The 23,397-nt window shown below is 46.3% G+C and overlaps 1 protein-coding gene across 2 annotated transcripts in view; it reads right to left on the reverse strand.

Annotated features, from left to right (window-relative positions):
- Positions 1–23,397, reverse strand: part of MTUS2 (microtubule associated scaffold protein 2) — a 302,992-nt gene that overhangs the window by 66,439 nt on the left and 213,156 nt on the right. For both annotated transcript variants that reach the window (XM_044982069.1, XM_044982076.1), the window contains exon 6: positions 15,936–16,147. In XM_044982069.1, the coding sequence (XP_044838004.1) occupies positions 15,936–16,147 (212 nt within the window). The remainder of the gene's footprint in view (positions 1–15,935; positions 16,148–23,397) is intronic.

A 23,397-nucleotide genomic window follows, 5' to 3' on the forward strand; every position in this document is an offset into this window, starting at 1 on the left:
TGCCTTCGGGTCCAGCCACCCTGCACCCTGGTGTTTTGTTTTGTTTTTTGCTTGGAGCGGCAAAAAAATTCAGAGCCGGCCTTGTGCGTAGAGCTTTAAAGTGAGGATGAGGAGTTTGAACTTAAGGTGAAAGGAAAGAGGAAGCAAGCAGAAGTATTTGGGGAGGGTTGATGAGGTCTGAATGATGGAAGGGGACAATAATCTCAGCAGTGATGTTTTCAGTAGGCTGACGGCCTTTGCTGGGGCTTGCTGCCTTTCAATTCATGCACCACCCTGGGTCTTTATTTTTAGTTGCTGATAAGACAAACATTGGGCACAACCATGAGGAGCCCCCTGCTCCAGACTCTTTTAACAGTTTTACTGAAGAAACAGGCAGGGTGTACTTTGCTGAACACATTCCCCTGCCCTGTGAGGACCATGGACTGTGCCCACATCACATCTCACTGATTGGTCCAAATGCCAATCAAGGGGAGAAACTAGACTTGCTGCTTAACCTGATGGTGGCTACAAACAAATCTGATCAATATAGGAACATAGGAATTGCCAGGTTAGATCAAACCTATGGTCCATCTAGTCCAGTGGCCAGTCTCTGACTTAGGCCGGCGCCAGATGCTTCGGAACTTGCAAGAAACTCTAGAGTAGACGGACGAGGGATAATGTGTGCGGTCTATCACTCATTATTGTTTTGTGCTTCTGTTACATAAAGAGTATGTTCATAGCTGGTCTAGTTATGTAATGGCCCCTAAAATGCAATATCCTGGAGGCCTGATTCTCATTTAACTCACACTAGATTTACAATGGTGCAACTCCATTGACTTCAGTGGGGTTACTCTTGATTTACACTAGTGCAAGAGGAAAATCAGACTATGTTGCTACGTAGGATAATTTCTCTTTTCTGTGCTGGCAGAGCTGTGACCAATCCTTTTTCTAATAAGAGAAATATACATAATAACCTTTGGGCTGCTAATCATAAGCTGGTACACAATGTCTACTCCACCTCGTGGATGCTGGCTAATATCCACAGGAGACAGATTGTGCCTTTCATGAATTTCCTCAAAGTGCCAGTCTGAGCTCAAGTGAGTTTTAGTAAACGCTCTGCTGCTGGGAGGGAGAGCAAATAGCCTGAATGGAAGACAAGAGACAGCTCACCACAGAGATGATACTTCTGGGAACAGATTTACTAAACACACCCCATCTGAAAGGAAATAAAGGTAGTATCCTGGTGCAATATCTATGTCACTGAGCAGGGGTTTCCTTATGTGAACTGTGTATTATTATTAAACTTTTATTATGCACTGTAAGCAGGGGTGAAAGTAAGTTAGGCCACTTACCGGTATGGGCCGGGGGTGGGGGTTCCAACCCCCGGAAGGGGCGGGGCCTCAGGTGGAAGGATCAGGGCTGGAGGTCAGCATCCCCCAACCAGCCCTTTCGGGCCTCCTGGCCCATGCCACCTGGGGCTCCCGTGTTGATTTAAAGGGCCTGGGGTCGCGGCAGCAGTGTCCGGAGCCCCCGGCCCTTTTAAATCGCCAGCCCCAAGGCAACTGCTCCCTTCCCCACCCCCCCGCCTGCCAGAGGCTGTGGGGGGAGGGAGGAGGGGGGAAATGGGGCAGGGACATTAAAACGCTGCAGACCCTACCAGCAGGGCTGACGACAGGGGAGGCAAAAGGGGCAGGGACATTAAAGCACTGCTGCGGCAGCACTTTCATGTGGGCTGGGTGTGGGCCGGTGTGGGTTCTTACCGGTACAGAGTACCAGCCCGTACCGGCTCACTTTCACTTCTGACTGTAAGTGTACACTGAGTTGCACAGAAGAAGTATATCAAATAAATACGAAACCTGTGCTGAATGGATAATGGTCCAAGGACACAAGCTGTTTCAAGTGCAGTAAAGAACAATAAAATGAAGCACAAAGGTGGAATGCCTCGGGGAACACGTGGGTTTTAAGGAGTTGTTTGGAAGGAGAGCGTATGGTCCTGGGATACGTTAATTAGGAAGCTATTCCATGTTTAGGGGTCATGTTGATGAACAAATAAAACTGGGAAAGAGACAAAGGGAGAGGTTAGCAATGATACTCAAGAAGACTGAAGCAAGCAGGAAGAATATCGGAGAGGATAAGGGCAGAGATGTGAAGTTTGGGCCAAACTGTAGAGCATCTTGAAGATGAAGAGGAGGAGCGTGACCTTGCAGTTTAGAAGAGGGGAAACCAGCACACACGTTCAAGGAGGGGGATGACACGTGGCAGGAAAGGAAAAGGATTTTGGAGGCCCTCTTTTGGAGGGCATTGAGTAAGATGGCGGAGAGGGAGGTCAGAGAACAGGGGGCTGCAGTAGTTAAGGCAACACAGAATTAAGGGAGTGGAACATGGTTTGAATGGGACATATACATGGCCACTAAATAACAGTGTGACCTTATTGCTGTATCTCTCATCTGCCCATCCTCTCATTTCCTCGCTTGTTGTTGATCACTCCCACTTCTTGCATTGTATTTGCTATTAGGCTAGACCTCTTCTGGGCAGGGACTGTGTCAATGCATCCTGGCACACTGTGGGTGCATTGAATAAATAAAATATAGGCCAAACCTGGGTGCTTAATGTTAAGCATCTTAATCCACATGTAGGCACCTAGAGTTGGGGGTGGGGGTGGGGGTGGGGGTGGGGCTGATTTTCATGTGTATTAATCATCCCCAGCTCTCATTAACTTTAGGGAAAATTGTGAGTGCTCATGCTCATGTCAAAATCAGACCACTTATTTAAGTGCCTAACCTTAGGGATCCACATTTGAAGATTGTGGCACTAGTGTTCCATGATGGCCCACCAGCACCACCTTTAGCAGGGAGTGGAAGCTTGTTGTTGTGTAAGGCAGCTGCAGTCTGGGTAGAATGAAGCTGTTATTCAAGCCATATATTAAGAGTGGGAGATTTTGGAGTTTATTTGGAAGGTTTCTTGTGTGCAGAAGGTTGTAATTACTGATAAGGATAATAAACATGACAGGAAAGACTGAGATCCAGCAATGCCTACTTCCTGTGATCATGGAAAAGTGATTGTATGGAATCCTTATTTCTCTTCACCCTAATGTCTTTCCAGCCAGCTTTTCATAGCAACTCCAGTTGTGTGTGATGTGAGGCTTGGGGATATGCAGGTGGTCTTTGTCAGATTATTTGTGTTTATGCAACCTATTAGGCAAGAGCAATTTATCGGACAACAGCAGAATTAAGGCTGATGTTCAAATTGTTGTCCTGTGGGGTTTTGAAGTATCTTGTAAAAATCAGGCATGAGCCCGGGGACTGTAACCAACTCTTAATGGTATTTTCAGCATTTTACTTTGCCGTGGTCTGTTTCGTGTTGAGAGCACAGGTCTGAAACATGATCTTACTCAATCCAAAAATCTCTTCAGAGTTTTTGGCATAAGCTTTCATGCATCTGAAGTGGGCTTTTTACCCATGAAAGCTTATCCCCAAATAAATTTGTTAGTCTTTAAGGAGCCACTGGACTCCTCGACATTTTATTCATTTGCTCTTGCTTTCTGAAAGTGTATGACTAAATGTATGACTAAAAAAAAGAATGCGATTTTCTTTGATGTAACAGCACTTTTGCTCCTGCAAGAGAATTCTCCTTCAGGTTTGCACCTACAATAATTGCGGGCACAAATAATAGTACTTAGATGACCCAACCACTTGGATCTATGCCTCCAAATCCAGCATTTGGACATCTAATTGCTAAAATTTGCAAATAGAATCCATTCTGAATGCAGATACAAAATTGCATCCAGGAAATCTGAGGTCAAATTGAAGCTTTCCTAGATTCATCGATTCCAAAGCCAGAAGGGACCATTGTGATCATCTAGTCTGACCTATAGAACAAAGACCATAGAATTTACCCAAAACAATTCCTAGAGCAGATCTTTTAGAAAAGCACCCAACCTTGATTTAAAAATTGTCAGTGATGGAGAATCGACCACATCCCTTGGTAAATTGTTCCAATGGTTAATTACTCTTGACTAAGCTTGCTTGACTGAAAAAAGCAAATAGCGTTCTTCAAGAGCGTGTCTATATTAGGGATGTCTGCACCAGTGTAGCCAAACCAACGCAAACCCTTGAATGTTGCTTAAAGCATGGCTTGGATTGGTGTAACTTACCCCAGTTTCAAGCCCTGGTTGACACTGGAGCAACTCATCTACACTGAGAATTTGCAGCAGTGTAGCTACATCTGTGCAACTACAGTGCTGCAAAAAACCCTAATATACAAAGCCTCTGTTCATGGATTGATGGATTCTCATGAGAAGAGTTATGTTATTAAGATGCCTGTCCTCTGGGACTGCAACAGTAATTTAGGAGAGACAGTGAGTTATACCAGCAGGGCCTTTTAACTTAACTATATGCAATTGCGAGGGGAAGATGGTAAATGATCCCCCAAACTCTTTCACTATGCAACTGATGATTAAAATTGTTTGGGGAAAAAGCTTCTCCCCCTGCCTTTGGATCTGAAGAAACAGTTATTTTCCAGTATTTTACAGGCTAAAAGTAGATGAAAACCTGGTTTACTGGAGACAGAAACTGCTCAGATACCACAGGGAAGGTGAGGTTTTATCTGTATTCAGTTTTCTTCCTGTATTAGGCATAGACTTGCGTGTTTTATTTTATTTTGATTATTAATTCATTTTGTTCTGTCTGTTACTACATAGAACCACTTAAATCCTACTTTCTGTATTTAATAAAATCACTTTTTACTTATTAATTAACCCAGAGTATGTATTAATACCGGGGGGTTGGGGGGGGGGGGAAACAGCTGTGCATATCTCTCTATCAGTGTTATACAGGGCGAACAATTTATGAGTTTACCCTGCATACGCTTTACACAGGGTAAAATGGATTTGTTTGGGGTTTGGACCCCATTGGGAGTTGGGCATCTGAGTGTTAAAGACAGGAACACTTCTTAAGCTGCTTTCAATTAAGCCTACAGCTGTTAGGGGACATGGTTCAGACCTGGGTCTGGGTTTGCAGCAGGCTAGCGGGTCTGGCTCTAACCAGGCAGGGCACTGAAGTCCCAAGCTGCCAGGGCAGGAAAGCGGGGGCAGAAGTAGTCTTGGCACATCAGTTGGCAGCTCCAAGGGGGTTTCTGTGATCCAACTCGTCACATATGGATCTTCATATCTATGGCAAACATACCCTCTATCAACACTAGACAGTCACAGTTTGTTATATCAGCATCCGGTATTTACAGTTTTTCCTTCTGTTTTATTTCCTTTCAGTTATCTTGTTTCATATTACATAGTTCACAGCTGCTCCCCCTTTTCAATTTCTTACGCAATCCCTCCAAGGATCCCATTGAAAATATTTCACTTCCCCACCAGTGAAATCAGAGTGAGGCAACGAGAATGCTCCAGAAACTCACCATATCTCCAATGATGCCATCACTATGGAATATTGCCTATGAAATATTACAATGCTCATTTCTGTAAAGCTCTGGTCACATACTGTGTGCTTAAAACACAACAAAGGGAAAGAGGTGGACAGCCGTGGCATCTTATAAACAGAGTGATTCCAAAGGAATGCCAGTAGGAATTGTTGCTGGGGGCTGGCCCGCAGCATTACAGAAGGAACATGTTGTGGGACGTCAAATATTAATCACATTCATTCAGTGTAAATGAATACAAACACCAACATCATCCTTATCGACAGAAAAGGAAAACAGCACTTAATGTAGCCACTTCCATATTTCATATGTGCGTGCGTGCACACCCACCCTTGTTGCCTTTATTTCAATCAAGCCACACAAATAACCCTGGCCTTCAGGTCCTCTCACTGACATAGCGCTGACCTAGCACTGACATAGTCAGAAGCTCTCCTGCTGACATAGTGCTGTCCATACCGGCGTGAGTGACATAAATTATGCCGATATAACTTGTAATATAGACAAGCCCTCAGTTAGCCACATTTTTTCCTTTTCTTTTAACTCATCTAATTCCAGTCCAGAATGCATCTGTTTACCCCTTTCTCCACATAATTAAATTAAACAAAACATGTTAATGTTATTTAAAGCGATGTTATTGCACTGGGAAACACATGGGTAACAATGGATGTTTCAAATAACGCTAAGCTTCCTGGTTTGTGATGGTTAAAAACAAATCAAGGCAATTGTGTGCTGAGCCTGTTGTTTCTGCAGTTGAAAAGTGTAAATGGCTTGATGGACACTTAATATTGCGGTCTCGTTACCCTTTGTTATTGGTAATAAGTTGTTCATCTTGCTATGTTACAACAATAAAAAGCCCTAAAATAACGTAACAATAAAAAGCCCAACTTTCATTATTATTAAATATTTATATTATGGGGATCAGGGCCCCATTGCACTGGGTGATGTATAGACACAGAAAGAGAGACAATCCCTGCCTAGGAGGGACCTACAATCGGAATCTACAGATAAAACATAAGGGATGGGGATACAACATACAAACAAATGAATATGGTGAAAAATTGGAACTAAAGAATTCCCTGCCCCTAACTCCTAATTAGAAGTCACTATAAGTATAGTAGCACCACGGCATTAGCACTGAATGCCACAATCACAGCGTCACTGTGCATGCACTTGAGAAGTCAGTCGTGATGTGATGCCAGCAGAGGGCGGGCATGGCAGTGAGGCAACCTGGCTCTACTTGTCCGCAGGGGCCTCTGCAGTGCATCCTACCTGTAATGCGCTGCTGCTAAAATCACAGCCTCTACCTGCTCACCCTCCGTGGTATTGGTGGGGCAGGCAGCCTGCATTACTGTGAGAGGAGAGGAAGCTAAATGCTACAGGTACGTTTGTTGGCAGGTGGATACATCGATTCTCACTTGTGCAAAAGCATAATTAAAAAAAAGTCCATTAAAGCAGTACATGGGCAGGTGGAGCCAGGAGATACATGTGTGTGTACATGTATGACTCTTCAGGCAGCTGCCCTTAGTAGCATGTGGAAGGATAAGTGTATACGTGAGGGCAGGCCAGACCATGGAGAAATTCCCATAGCACCAGTGCTAGGCTTTGGTTTCATGGCTGAATTCACAGGAGTGTGATAGTTCTGTTATTCTTGTGCTGAGTCCTACCAGAACAATGCTATCATAACTATCCCCTGGAGATAATACCTACGGGATAACAATAAGTAGTTGTCAAGTAACTTGATGGTTGTTGCTGGTGGAGAATACATAATAAATAAATTATTTGCCCCTTTCACTGGGCTGACCATGATTTTCTTGATATCATTTGTTGTTCAGAATTTTTCATGAAATAATTTTTGGTAGTTTATATGTGAGCCACAGAGCTGACTGGTGGATGACAATTCTGTTTTATGGCAACTGTCAAGGTTTCAAAATTTGGTCTTGTTCTGCTCTGGAACCAAATAAAAACCTATTGAATGTTTTCAGGAAAATGCAATGACAGGGGGCTGAACTATTCTTGCATTTCCTAACTCATGAGTGTTTGACTTTGCAACTGTAGCGTTCCTTGAATACAGTTTTTTTAAAATGTAATTACCAATGTATATGAAGAAAGAAAAGTAAGTCTACATGTGGGTGGGCTGGCTGGAGCAAAGTGGGGATTGCTGGGTGGGTAATGCAGGGATATAAAAACACTGGGGCGAGGTAGAGAGGAGATGGAGGTGAGCCCTCTGGTGGGAGGCTATAAGGTTGCAGAAGATGATGACTGCATTCACTGGAGGGGCAGGGTGGAGTCATCAGGTCCTGTAAATTTTGGCTCTGGCCCTGGATACTGTCTTTATGGCACGTGGTTTTCTTCAGGAGATCAGCTGACCTGAAAAAAGTTCATCCCCCATAAACCAAATCTGATAAACTCTGGTGAAAGGGGCTAATGGAGAGGTGAACACAGGTACATAGTCTCACCCTGTGAGCTGCACAACTGCCTGTCCTGGGTCTCTATCTATATCTCCTCATTGGGGACATGTAGCCCATAGAATCTGTTAGAGGGGGCATGGAACTGGAAATGGAGTGGTGATTCCTGTCCACCGTCATCCAAGAATGTGAGGAGCATGTCTTCTTCCCCCTCAGTGCAGTTATGATGCTGGGGAACTTCACTGCCACAGTACAGAGAACGCCTCCTAATTTCCAAGAGAACTAAATGGTTTTTTCCGCCTTCCAATAGCGGATAATGGGAGTCATCGTCAGCCCAATGGGCCCCGCTCCTTCTCCCTAGTTTAGCTCTGAAATATGGCTGTCAGCAAGGGAGGTCCTGCTACACTGAACAGCAGGGCAGGGGAAAGAAAAGCATGTACCAGCCACTCAAAGAAATGGAGGTGGAAAACTATTCCTCTGTTCTGCCCTCCCAGTCTCCACAGAAGAACTATTCCAGCAGGACCTACTCTGTCTTCTGTGGCAGCAGAGGTAGAAAAGCCCCTCTCTCACCAGAGTTGCCCACCAGGAGGAAATAGGAAGAAGGAAGGACTTATCACTAGCTACAGGTGTGAGGAGGGCCCACCAGCAATGGCATTTAAAGAGAGCATGAAGTAGGCAGCATCAAGCTGATTTCCATATTTCAAATGGCAAGTATGCCCAGGCCCTGAACAGAACTACACTTAATGACAAGTACCAGGGTCTGTTTGGTCTCATTCAGACTCAGACATACCTAGAAAAGTGGTAGATGAAGAGTTAATTGCTTAATGAAAAGGCTGCTTTCTTGCTCTGTGCCAGAATTCGATGCCTCTGAACATGCTAATTAGACAAGTTTGGAGGCCTAGGGATTTGCAAGTGGAACAGGTGAAAAAATGTATCTGGTGTTAATTGAAAGCTAATTATCTTCATCAAGCAATGGGCGGCCAGATGTTTTGGGGCTGGGGAGAGGGAAAAGAGAGGAGAACCAGGGAATACAGGTTTGTGAGAATTGGGTTAGGAATTTCATTCTCTCCCTGACTTGTTTTTCCTTCTGAATCAGTAAGAGCACAAGCTCTACGCTGCCCACATTTGAGCACACTGAGCTTGGCCAGCCACCTTTACAAATCTGGCACGGAAAGTAGGAAATATTGTGTACTTCTCCCAAGCCTCCCCCTCTTTCCCCAACCCCCGAGTTCCTATTTGCCATAGCATTTACCTAGCAATGTACAATACTCACTATTTGTTTCTTACACAGCGCAGCACTTTACAAAAACGCATAGGTTAGATATGGCCTATGGCACTAATGTCTAAATTGGATGGAAATAATACAAACAGCAATGGGTGAGAGATCAGCAGGGATGGAAAGGAAGAGGGCATGAAGAAGGGACTCCAATGTGGAGATGCAGAATAGTTGTGAATGGAAAACAGGAGGCCGATATAAAGGGCGGGATGGAAAGCAGCATTTTTCACATTTGATCCACAAGAAATCTCTCTTCTTCTGGAGTACTAACCCTGGGAAGCTCTGGAGACTTTACTGCAGTAAAAGTGATGGACATGCTGTGTTTAGATTTCTATGTCTGACCCACAGATGTCTTGAGCCTCCCCATTCAGGAGGTGGGGAGGGGAGCGGTGGGGTGGCAGCACAATCTAAAGGGGAGGACATGTGACTGCCCCACATCTCCTCTGCCCAGCAACTTCCCCCACACCCTGCGCCTAGCCTGGGGCTGCCTGCTCTCCTGCCCCACTTTACCTGTGGAGGGAAGGGCTCTGTCCTTCCCCCGCTGTACCTCTGGCATGTTCAGCTGCTCTCCCTGGCAGCCGGGCCCGAGCGGGGAGCGGACGGAGCTGCTTCTCACAGGGCTGAAGTTGGTCACTTCGAGTCAGCACAGGCTGTCAGACAGCCTGGCTGGGGAGGAGATGGGGGGCTGCCCCCTACCTAGGCCTGGCTGCTGGGACAGGGGCAGAGTGATCTAGAAATGTGCCAGGGGTGGAGAGGGGACTCTGGCTTGCTCAGCCCCTGTCCCAAGCAGCTGGGCTGGGGCGGAGGGTGACCCGCCACCGCTTCCCCAGCCAGGCTCTCTCAAGCAGCCACCACGCTGCAAAGAGCAGCAACCTGAAATGGCCGGCGTGAGAAGTATCTGTCCTGTCCCTGCCACTTTGCAACCAGGCCCAGCTGCCAGGGACAGGGGTCGAGCATGCTGGGGGGGGGGGCGCGGCAGGAGGACAGAGCCCCTCTCCCTCACCACCCTGCAGGCCAAGCAGATATCTGGGGGGGGGGTGTCACTTGACCCTGCATGCCTCCCCCCCCACACGCATCGCCTATGGCCTGACTTCATCTTCTGTAACGTTTTGTTTCACAGTACATCTTGTGATGCCATCTCATGATCCATGACACTTTCTGGAGTCTCATACCCAGCAGAATCAGTGCAGCTATGTTGCAAAATGCTAGTCTCCTGGTTCTGTTTGGCTGCCAGCATTTGCTAATGAACAAGAGAGGGTCCTGGAGGCAACTGCAGCCAGGGGAGTCCCTGGCAATGTGGCGCTGCTGGAACCATGCTGCCAAGGAGGGTGGCCACGACTGCTGCTGTGGCATGGAGCCTCTGCAGAAAGCCCTGGTGTCCTGCTGAAGCCCCTGAGATCTGTGCAGCTCCTGGGGAATCCATGGAGTCTGGCCCTATGGCCTGTTCAGCAGGACAGCAAACTCCATCAGAACAATAAGGAAGAAATCTCAGGCAGAGCAACCTCCCTGGGACTTGCTCCCTTTTAGCCCCCTCCCATGGCTTTTCTCTACATTGTTTGCTGGGGAATGTAGTGTTCTAAGGTTTGCATGCTCCCCCTGGGAAGACACATTACCTTGGTGCAATAGGGTTCATTCAAAGGACAAAAATGCTACTCTTCAGACAGGATAGGGGCACTTTCGTATAATATCAGGGCTAGAAGGGACCTCAGGAGGTCATTGAGTCCAACCCGCTGCTTAGAGCAGGACTAATCCCCAGACAGATTTTTGTCCCAGACCCCTAAATGGCCCCTTCAAGGATTGAGCTTATAACCCTACCATTAGCAGGCCAATATTCGAACCACTGAGCTATCCCTCCCCCATAAAGAAAGTAGCTGTTCACCCCATATGGGACTTGGGCCCACAATCTCTGGCTTAGGAGGCCAATGCTTTATCCATTAGGCAACTGGGGCCACTTTCCTTGGGTTTGTTATATTTCTCTGGACACATCAAAAGTTTCCTGTCTATGACTACTTATCTGATTCAAAGATCTATAAATGAAGTATTTTATATATACTCACACAATGGCCACCCTTTATTAATATACCAATTTTGCCTTTGATCTGGTTACCTTAGTATTTGCAGTATCCCTGTAGTTCCCTGTCAGGGCTACAAGGGACACCTGGGGGACTGCAAATGCACACATATCCCTCCTTAGGTATAAAGCTTTCTCTGTAAAGCTCCATTCATATTTATGACAATGTATAAATAAATAATAATAATTAGAGCTGGTTGGAAAATCTTTGATGGACCCATTTTCCATCAGAGAATGCAGTTCTGCTTAAACTGGTATGCTTCATGAAATCATATTGATTTTGCTGAATTTTTGTGTGTGTGTGGGCAGGAGTTCCAAACATTTAGATTTTTCTTTTCAAAATGACTCTTTGTTTAGCAAGGTTTTATTTTGTATTATAGTATGTTATGACAGAATGTTCAATTTTTAAAAGTCATAATTGAAATGAAATGAAACTTTTTTTGGAACTTTCTTTCAGTCAATTTCAAATTGCAATAAAAAGAAATGTCAGATCCTCAGTGAAATGGACGTTCCAATAACAACATCCCTACACATTATATAAAGAGCAATTTCTTGCAACAATTTTCTTTGAGAAAGGTTGGGAAGCTCTGTACCTACTTACATAAGTTCCTCATTTACCCAAAGAACCAGGAGCTTGTTAACAAGGTATCTCCACTGTTTTTCAAACTTACATCTAAGCTGGAACTGGCAGAAGAGGAAGTGATGCCATTATCACAGAGTAGCCCAATGCACTGGGGTAGTGTGGCCATGCTAGTGTTCAGCAGAAAAAGCTCTATCTATAAATACGATAGAAATATTTAGATATAGTTCGTCTACTCTTTATTTAAATAAGGGATTCCTTTTCAAAACATGTCAGTTGGGGGCTACTCTCCTGTAGATGGCACTATTGCCACTTCTAACAGGCAAACGGCAACACAAGAAAATCCTTTGGCTTTATTTAACACAGGGCTTGAAACTGGGCCAGAAATTTCATTGATTACCAGGCTAATCTAGCTGGTGGAGGTCAGTAGTGACCAAAGTCACAGAATGCTGTTTATATTGTATTGTCTGAAATGACTTGATGATCTTAGTTCAGTTCCCCGTGGACAGTTTCTTCACTGCACGTAATACACCATCACAACTGGCATCCTCAGCACATAAGCTGAGGATAGAATTAAGCATTATGAATATGAAACATTAAGCAAGAACTGTCCTGTTTCAGATAAGTTTAAAATTCCCACTGAAGTCAATAGGAGTTATGCATATATATCTGAGGGCAAAATTTGACCATAGCTAATTAATCTGCTAATTAATAATGAATTAAAATACAGCTGTCCACAGGCATAGCAATCATTACCCTTCATAACTGGCTAATGGCCTGTGTAAGAACCACTGCTTTCATTTTCTTTTGCTCTCTGATTCTGAGTCAGCACCACAGTTGATTATCTCTCCTTCTAGATAACAAGGTGGTGGTCTGTTTTAGTTGCAATTTGATGGGTATATAGTAAGCATTACTATGTGCTTCAAATTCCTTGGTACTTATTAGTTTTACATCAGTTCTTAATCTTTTTTTTTTTTTAAGATTTTTTTTCAGTGGAGGAGGAGAAAGGAACATTAGTTCGGAGATATCATTAAACAGTCACATTTCTCTCAGAATGGCTATCAAGACATAGTATAAATTAAATGGAAAAAGCTCATGCAACTTTAAGGTTGCAAGGTTAGTCACTTAAAAGCTAGGAAATACCAAAGTTAAGGTTGCACATGTAACCTTAACTCTGTCCCTGTGGGTGTACACACTGCAATACAGCCTTTATCTAACTAAATTAACTCTTGCTTAAGGCTTGCATCTGAAGAAGTGGGTATTCACCCACGAAAGCTCATGCTGCAAAACGTCTGTTAGTCTATAAGGTGCCACAGGATTCTTTGCTGCTTAAATTAACTCTGTGGTTTTTGTCTGAGGGAGATCTTTACCTTGGTAAGGGCCAGATCTGCACAAATGTTAGTGTGAAAGCATACAAGAAACCTTGCCTCTTCCTTTGCATGTCTGCGCAAATGCTTAATCACAATTGCCATCACCATAAGCAGGGACCGCTCATCCTTTCAGTGAGCAAATTACCAAAAGATAGGGAGGAAGTGACCATGACCCTGTCCTCTCTACAGTCCTGTAGGATAGGACTAGCGCATTGGGGAACTTGTAGGATGCCTCCTCGCACATGATCCATTCTGGTGCTTCCCACCCGTGAGGTGGTGCAGTTCTATACCATCCCCAATGCAGGGCTGTGAGCAAACTGCAGCATCTAGCCTTAACAGCAGCAATTGTACAGTTAGTACCATTGAACTTAATGGGACTACTCCCAATGGTGACTACTCCTCCACTTGGGTAACAGGTGCACAGTCAAGCCCTGTAGAAGGTTTGTTCATGAAAGAGGTGAGACTGGAACTCAGGAACTGGCTCCCAGGCCTGTGTATATTCCTCAACCCAAGGGAGCATTTTGTCTGGGAATAGAGCAATAGGAGGGAAAGGGTAGAGAATCGTTTATAAGATCCTGGCTTTCCCCCAAATCTGGACATTTATCTGAACCAGGTGGGAGCAACTCTGAGGCACAGCAGAAAAGTTAGCATTTCACTTGTATACAGCACATTGTTCCTTACATGCACATTTAGATTCCCATTAATTTCAATGGGTGATGGATCAGGCCCTCTGCGAGCTTAGCAGGACATCACCGTGCATGCAGAGCATGGAATTTTCAAGCACTCATGGCTTGTACAAATTAAAACTCAATTCTTCAGGAACAAAGCCATGTCTCTCTCCTTAATGAGGACTATTCCCTTGCCGAATTGAACATAGATAGAACATAGACAGAGCTATGCAGGCACTGCTGCACCCTTTTGTATTTCCCTCTGCTTTTAATCAAGGTCACTCCACAGTCAGCTCAGAAAAGAGCTTCAGAAATGCCCTGAAGTCTCAAGACTGGAAAAAAAAATAAAGGAAAAAGGAACGCTCAGAAAAATATTTTAAATATTTAGTGTTTCACAAAATCCTCCCGTCACCCAATTTCTTTCCCTCTCATTCAGACTTCCCAGCCAGCCAGCTACATCAACTCCTACTTGGGAACAAGGCAGAGCTTCTGATGCCCCCTCAAAGGCAGCTCTCTCCTGCAGGGCTGCCCAGAGCCGGGGGCAAGTGCGGCAATTTGCCCCAGGCCCCCACGAGAGTTTTTCAGGGTCCCTGGAGCGGGGTCCTTCACTCGCTCTGGGGGCCCCAGAAAACTCTCGTGGGGCCCGGGCCCCTGGAGCTTCTTCCATGCTGGGTCTTTGGCAGCAGGGGATCCTTCCACCCCAGGGTGGAAGGACCCTCCACTGCCGAATTACCACCGAAACGGGACCCACTGCCGAAGTGCCGGGTCTTCGGCGGTAATTCAGCGGCGGGGGGGGCCCCCGCCACGGGTCTTCGGGGCACTTCGGTGGCGGGTCCCGGAGCAGAAGGACCCCCCACCGCCGAATTACCGCCGAAGCGGGGGTCCCCCGCTGCTGAAGACCCCAGGCCCCCTGAATCCTCTGGGCGGCCCTGCTCTCCTGCCCCATCAAAACCACAAACCAAACATAAAAAAGCATGTAAAGCGTTTCAGAATTGTTTTGGAAGGTTTAAAGCTGGGCTCTTCCCCGCCCCCACTCAGTGCCAAAAGTATAGTATTGGCTGTTCCAAACTTAGAGACAAACTGACAGTCAGGGTCAGCTCCAGCGTTTTTTGCTGCCCCAAGCCCCCCCCCCCCCCCCCCCCCCCCCCCCCCCCCCCCCCCCCTCCCCCCCCCCCCCCCCCCCCCCCCCCCCCCCCCCCAAAAAGCCGGAGTGCCGCCCCCGAAGCAAAAAACAACAAACAAACAAACAAAAAAACCCTGGAATGCTGCCCTTTAAGAAGTGCCACCCCAAACACATGCTTGGAACGCTGGTGCCTAGAGCCGACCCTGCTGACAGTTCTGGGATGTTACAGAAATCCCAGGCCAGATCCGCTGAGACCACTGTCTGTTTTGCACTGCTCCAGCAATGCAAAGCAGTCACAAGCCCGGCTTCACCTGGAGGGGTACAAAGCAAACAGAACAGACTGGTGAATCTGGCCTCATATCCTAAAGCAAGCGGCTTTTGAGGCAAGTGATAATTAAAATCCTTCAAGAATACCGTGGTTTCTCTTTAAGCATTCCCAGTGTTGTCCTGCATTTGGTAAACAGATATGATTTTGTAATTAGTCTGTTCCTGCTATAAGAGATACTGCAAATACTGAGGTATCGTTATTTCATGTATCTAAGGGAATTGACAGATTTATAAGAGCGATCACTGTAATTTGGATGACAAGTCAGTATCACCCAGCCTGTGGTGAATGGGAAGTGCACAGCTATAGTAGGAAAGTCTCTTTTCCTCCCTCTGCCACACTTTGAAAGATTAAGTCTATGACCAGTTTGCACCTATGTTGCAGATGTCACAATTTTAGTGAAGTTATCCATTACAGCGCAATGTACGGATGGCTGGCACCTTTTATTTCTGCATGTCTTATATCCTTAAATCCATTCTAAATCCCCTCCACCTTCATTAAAAGGCATCAGTTACAGCACACTCCTCTATCTCAATGCACCGATCTTCGATTCCCAGCTACATGGTATCTAATTATAATACCCTTCTCATAGCAACCGTTACAATGAAATTATACACTTGGCTCTTAACAGCAGAGTTAAAATGGGGCTGGAGTAATGAGTAGCTCGCGTAGATGACTAACGAATGCTTTCTAATGGGGTGCACTTACCTTCCAAAAGAAATGCTGTGTTGTTATAGCGAAGACCTCGAAGCCACGAATGGCTCTTTTAAGTTCCTCCTGAATGCAGTTGAATTGCCTGGACTGCTTGTCACACTTTTCCTTCAGCTGCTGGATGAACTGCCGTTCAGTCTCTCGAGTCTGCAGATCTGCCTTGGTGGAAAATCCATTCCTTGGAACAGCTGCCCTTTGTTTAGGGTGTCCTACAAGACGAAATAAAAAAAAAACAACAAGACCATAATCAGTTACTCTATATGCATGGACACAACCTCTCATGCTTCGAAGGCTCCTGGAACTCTACTAAAAAAATAGCCTGGTGCATTCACACAAGCTTTCCAGTGAATTTATTTGTAAAAAGTGCTGGCACATCAAAGCACAAGTTACTCCTTTGGGATTGATCCTTCAAGAAGTTAAGGCTGCATCTACGCTGCAATTAGACACCCACAGCTGGCCCATGCCAGCTGACATGGGCTTGTGGGGCTCAGGCTAAGGGGCTGTTTAACAGCAGTGTAGATGCTCAGGCTGAAGTCCAAGCACTGGGCCCTCCCCCTTGCAGGATCCTAGAGCCCAGCTTCCAGTCCCGGCCTGAACGTCTACACTGCAGTTAAACAGCCCCTTAGCCCGAGCCCTGCAAGCCCAAGTCAGCTGGCAGTGTAGACATACCCTAAGTGTGTCCTGCGTGGTGGTGAGCACCTTGAGCTCCCACTGATGCAATGATAGTTCAGGGCATTCAGCACCTCACAGGAGGTGTCACTGCAGGACTGGGCCCAATGGTCCTCCTCTCATTAACAAACCTGTGCCCCTTGTTAGTATTCTGTACCTTCTCCAGTTACATACAAGCTAAGATGGGCACAGAATCAACAGGAAAGGCATGATCTGCCAGACACATGTCATATCCTTCTAGAAAAGCTAAATGAGAATTAGGGTGACTGTCATGTATGTTTGCTCACTTGTGAAACTGTTTTGTGAGTATGGCTTTAAGGTAGTCTTCTGCGCTGAATACTGTACTTTCTATGCTAGCTGGTACACAGGTAATCAAACTCACAGGTCAGTGGTTTTCTGAATTCTGATTCAGAATCCATGTAGCTAGAGATTGGAAAAGGGGGAGGAGGAACAGGAAGAGATTCTGCCTTTAAAAGAATGAATTCATGGAAACAGGGATCCAGTAGACTAAGCACAGGAATGGAGACAGAGGACCCAAACCTCAGGTGTGCTAGATAATTGATTGGTGCACCTGGGAGGGCACTAAAGGTAGCTTTACTTCACCTTTCTGCCCCTCCTCTGAACAGAGTGATGGCCAATTCATCCTTTGGTGCAATTTAGAGGAGCTTTGGGGCTGCTCTAAATTGAACGAGCATTTAGTGACACCCACAACCCCCAAGGGCTGCAACACTGACTGTATTTTGCCAGAGAGTTGTGCTCCTGTTAATCCTGCGATGCCAGTGCAGCCCATCGACAGCAAGCTGGATTCTATTCATTTTTGTGCCTCATCAACAGATATGTGAACAAATTCCAGTTACAGGACCAATCACTTACAGTTGTGCAACCCAACTGAGGACAACAGAGTTGCACATGTGTCACTGAGGAAGCAGTATAAAGAAAATAAGATTGCATAGCCATCACTGATAGCCTGTTCAGCTGTAGAACTTTTACACCTGGTGATGATGTGTGAGGAAGAAATAAACCAATCTGACTAGCAGTGATGAGGATGAGTTTGCAGGGTTGGCAGTTTGAAAAGCTGCTCTGGAGTCACTGAGACACAAGCCATACAGAACCCCCAATATGCTATTTTTACAGTTACTTTTTAGAGCAGAACTTAAAACTTCCACCTCCTGAAGTTATAATTAACTCTCCATTGACTGACTGACTCACCAGAACCCACAGGAATTACTTTTCAGGTCTATATAAAAAACATGAACTTGAAAATACAGTGCTTAAATTTTACCATCACTTCCCCCCCGCCTCTTTTTTTTTGGAAGTTTCTATTATCCCTGTGCAGCATTAGCAGACTTCCTGATGCTGTCGCTATGGGAAGTGCTAAGGGAGTCAGCCACAGTGACAGCAGCCGTGGGCAAAACTCATAACCAGCAAGCTGCAGGTGGGGGGTTAGAGCACCACTGGCTCGTCATGGGTTCAGGTCTGCTTTGAGCCTTTTGAAAACATTGATGCATTTTTCTGAGCAACGGATATAGTCTGCCCTCCGGAGACTTGACACTGGAGAAAGTTTCTACCACCATTCCACAAATCGGACTGCTGTGGGTTTGAGTTGTCTCTCCCCGAAAAAAAAAAACCTCTGGGGTTCACTGGTTCCTAATATACATACACCATTTTTAAACCCCATCTACAGCTATAACAGAGTCCAGGCAGGAACCCAGTTACAAAACAGTTACAATTTGCAATGTACAATGGATGGGACTTCTCTGTGTCTCAATAAACATGTTAAAACCCTAGATAGTCCGTGGCTTTAGTGAAAGTCCTGTCTACACTACATCTTTTTATTGGGTTGTAAATGGGTTGTGAGACTTGTTAATAGTTATAGAGCAGATAGGGCCTTATTGTGTGTATGTTGACCTGATAGTCCCTAGCCTCCGCCTCTGTCTGAACTGTCAGTCATACTGGAGCCACTTTATATGTTCCCTCCATAAGATATGGTCATGTTCCAAATCCTGCTCTGATACTTGACTAGCATATATCATTTCCGTAGGTGTTATTACTCAGTCACACTGAGGGAACAAGGAAAGGTGATGTTCCTGAGGTGTTGGCTTCATCACTTTGGAAATTTGCACTGGCTTCATATTTTTATTAAGAAGCTTCCTCACCAAATGCTTTGTGTTCTATTGGGCAACACCTTGCATGGATTTTGACACTGTCTTCCATCTTCATCTCTGATCTCTTTATATTTTTTAGCTCCCTCCTGCGCACTGTGCTGGAACATTTTAGCTCCTACAGGCTCATCTACTTTAAATCTCTCCTTGGCTCTCATTGGTTGAGCTTTCCTCACTGGTCCCAGAACCTTAGTCCCAGAGGCTATATTCAGCAACAGGGAGAGAAGAAAAGTGTCAGATGCCTTGTTAATAGTTGCTCCAGTAGAGGATAGACTTGGCCTATGTACCATACCCAAAATGACTGTGTGTGTGGGTGTTAGAGGAAGGCAGAGGTGAAGAAAGAGATTTCTGTGCAGAGGCAGCTCTAGGTATTTTGCTGCCCCAAGCACGGCAGGCAGGCTGCCTTCCGTGGCTTGCCCACAGGAAGTCCCTGGTCCCGGAGATTCGGCGGCATGCCTGTGGGAGGTACGCCGAAGCTGCGGGACCAGCGGACCCTCAGCAGGCATGCCGCCGAAGGCAACCTGCCTGCCGCCCTCGCGGCGACCGGCAGAGCGCCCCCCGTGGCTTGCTGCCCCAGGCACGCGCTTGGCGTGCTGGTGCCTGGAGCCGCCCCTGCTTCTGCGTGTGCGCGCATGTGCACGCCGTGAGTGTGGATGGAAGGGAAAGGTGAAGAAGGGTGTGTGTATTTGTGAAAGGGAGAGCTAAAATGGGAATATGCGTTTGTGAGGGAAGGCTGAAAAGGGAAGGAGGTTACATGGCCCTGCCAAATGTAAAAATAAAAACGGGACATTGATCTCCAACTGTCCTTCACCACTAAGTGTGACAGAAAAGAATCCTTATTTCTGTAGCTATTACATTGAAAAGACAAATCTAACTCAATCACAAAGGAATAAATAGCTCTCTCGTACAGCAATGCAGAACTCTGAACTGATGTTACAAATGAGTGAGCTTCCTTTTCACACAACTGCCAAGAAGAACAAACAGAATTTTAACACAAAAGCTGCATAAACTTAAATTCTCAGGGAATTCACTGACCTCATTTCTGGCAAGATGGCAACAGAAAATACCTGTAAATTTTGTAGGACAGCCAATCTACACACCAGTGACATTACACAGTTTAATGGGCCAGCATTGACATTTTGGGACCCGCAAGTATTTGCAGGTATGATTCAGATATTGTAGACGCTTAAGTACCCTATTTGAGTGTGCAGTCAGGTTCTTAGAATTGCAAATGACTTAAATGACAGCTACAAAAACAAAAAAACAAAAACCAGCATTCATGATTAATTGTGTCCACAACATGTGGCTGCAAAGAGGCCAGATTTTGCAACATTTCATAATTGAGTACATTATGATTAGGGCCCTACGAAATTCACAGTCTATTTTGGTCAATTTCATGGTCATAGAATTTTTAAAATAGTCAATTTCACAGTTTCAGTTGTTTACATCTGAAATTTCAGGGTGTTGTAACTGTGGGGGGTCCGAACCCAAAATGGGATTGTGGGAGGGAGGGTCGCAGGATTGCCACCCTTACTTCTGCACTGTTGCTGGCAGAAGTGCTGCCTTCAGAGCTGGGCAGCTGGAGCTCAGCGGCTACTGGCTGGGCACCCAGCTCTAAAGCCAGTGCCACTGCCAGCAGCAGCGCAGAAGTGAGGGTCTCAGGGTATGGGGAGGTCATCACTTTGGGAGGGGGACGGGGTTGGCCTTACAGGTGGGCAACTGCCCAGGGGCTCCATGGTCCGGGGGGCACCATGGTCCTGTCCACAGCTAGCCCAAGGCTCCTTTAACTCCCAAGCACTGGGTGTCCTATTATGCACTAGTGCACCAGCTGCTAGTCCGGTGGGGTTGAGGAGTGATGTGATAGGAATAACAGAGACTTGGTGGGATAACTCACATGACTGGAGCACTGTCATGGATGGATATAAACTGTTCAGGAAGGACAGGCAGGGCAGAAAAGGTGGGGGAGCTGCACTGTATGTAAGAGAGCAGTATGACTGCTCAGAGCTCCGGTATGAAACTGCAGAAAAACCTGAGAGTCTCTGGATTAAGTTTAGAAGTGTGAGCAACAAGGGCGATGTCGTGGTGGGAGTCTGCTATAGACCACCAGACCAGGGGAATGAGGTGGACGAGGCTTTCTTCCGGCAACTAACAGAAGTTGCTAGATCGCAGACCCTGGTTCTCATGGGAGACGTCAGTCACTCTGCTACCTGCTGGGAGAGCAATGCAGTGGTGTACAGACAATCCAGGAAGTTTTTGGAAAGTGTAGGGGACAATTTCCTGGTGCAAGTGCTGGAGGAACCAACTAGGGGCAGGGCTCTTCTTGACCTGCTGCTCACAAACCGGGAAGAATTATTAGGGGAAGCAAAAGTGGATGGGAACCTGGGAGGCAGTGACCATGAGATGGTCAAATTCAGGATCCTGACACAAGGAAGAAAGGAGAGCAGCAGAATATGGACCCTGGACTTCAGAAAAGCAGACTTTGACTCTCTCAGGGAACTGATGGGCAGGATCCCCTGGGAGAATAACATGAGGGGGAAAGGAGTCCAGGAGAGCTGGCTGTATTTTAAAGAATCCTTATTGAGGTTGCAGGAACAAACCATCCCGATGTTTAGAAAGAATAGTAAATATGGCAGGTAACCAGCTTGGCTTAACAGTGAAATCCTTGCTGATCTTAAACACAAAAAAGAAGGTGACAAAAAGTGGAAGATTGGACAAATGACCAGGGAGGAGTATAAAAATATTGCTCAGGCATGCAGGAGTGAAATCAGGAAGGCCAAATCACACTTGGAGTTGCAGCTGGCAAGAGATGTTAAGAGTAACAAGAAGGGTTTCTTCAAGTATGTAAGCAACAAGAAGAAAGTCAAGGAAACTGTGGGCCCCTTACTGAATGAGGGAGGCAACCTAGTGACAGAGGATGTGGAAAAAGCTAATGTACTAAATGCTTGTTTTGCCTCTGTCTTCATGAACATGGTCAGCTCCCAGACTACTCCACTGGGCAGCACAGCATGGGGAGGAGGTGACCAACCCTTGTTGGAGAAAGAAGTGGTTTGGGACTATTTAGAAAAGCTGGACGAGCACAAGTCCATGGGGGCCGGATGCGCTGCATCCGATGGTGCTAAAGGAGTTGGCGGATGTGATTGCAGAGACATTATCTTTGAAAACTCATAGCGACCAGGGGAGTTCCCAGATGACTGAAAAAGGCTAATGTAGTGCCCATCTTTAAAAAAGGGAAGGAGGAGGATCCAGGGAACTACAGGCCAGTCAGTCTCACCTTAGTCCCTGGAAAAATCATGGAGCAGGTCCTCAAGGAATCAATTCTGAAGCACTTAGAGGAGAGGAAAGTGATTAGGAACAGTCAGCATGGATTCACCATGGGCAAGTCATGCCTGACTAACCTAATTGCCTTCTATGTTGAGATAACTGGCTCTGTGGATGAGGGGAAAGCAGTGGGCGTGTTATTCCTTGACTTTAGCAAAGCTTTTGATACGGTTTCGCACAGTATTCTTGCCAGCAAGTTAAAGAAGTATGGGCTGGATGAATAGACTATAAGGTGGATAGAAAGCTGGCTAGATCGTTGGGCTCAGCAGGTAGTGATCAATGGCTCCATGTCTAGCTGGCAGCCAGTTTCAAGCAGAGTGCCCCAAGGGTCGGTCCTGGGGCCAGTTTTGTTCAATATCTTCATTAATGATCTGGAGGATGGCATGGACTACACTCTCAGCAAGTTTGCAGATGACACTATACTGGGAAGAGGGGTAGATATGCTGGAGGGTAGGGATAGGATACAGACAGGGGCAGCTCTATGTTTTTTGCTGCCCCAAACACAGCAGTCAGGCAGCCTTTGGTGGCACGCCTGCGGGAGGTTCGCCGGTCACGCAGATTCGGCGGCGTTTCTGGGGGTGATTTGCCGGTCCCGCACCTTCGGCTACCCACCGCCGAATTACCGCTGAAGCAGTAACCGGGACCGGCAGACCTCCTGCGAGCATGCTGCCGAAGGCTGCCTGACTGCCGCCCTCACAGCGACCGGCAGGCCGCACCCTGCGGCTTGCCGCCCCAGGCACGCGCTTGCTGCGCTGGTGCCTGGAGCCGCCCCTGGATAGAGAGGGACCTAGACAAATTAGTGGATTGGGCCAAAAGAAATCTGATGAGGTTCAATAAGGACAAGTGCAGAGTCCTGCACTTAGGCTGGAAGAATCTCATGCATTGCTACAGACTAGGGACCGAATGGCTAGGCAGCAGTTCTGCAGAAAAGGACCAAGGGATTACAGTGAACAAGAAGCTGGATATGAGTCGGCAGTGTGCCCTTGTTGCCAAGAAGGCTAATGGCATTTTAGGCTGTATAAGTAGGGGCATTGCCAGCAGATTGAGGGATGTGATCATTCCCCTCTATTCAACATTGGTGAGGACTCATCTGGAGCACTGAATCCAGTTTTGGGCCCCACACTACAAGAAGGATGTGGAAAAACTGGAAAAAGAGTCCGGTGGAAGGTAACAAAAATGATTAGGAGGCTGGAGCACATGACTTGTGAGGAGAGGCTGAGGGAACTGGGATTATTTAGTCTGCAGAAGAGAAGAATGAGGGGGGATTTGATAGCTGCTTTCAACTACCTGAAAGGGGGTTCCAAAGAGGA

Source organism: Mauremys mutica, chromosome 1 (assembly GCF_020497125.1).
Source record: "Mauremys mutica isolate MM-2020 ecotype Southern chromosome 1, ASM2049712v1, whole genome shotgun sequence".
NCBI classification, from domain to species: domain Eukaryota; kingdom Metazoa; phylum Chordata; order Testudines; family Geoemydidae; genus Mauremys; species Mauremys mutica.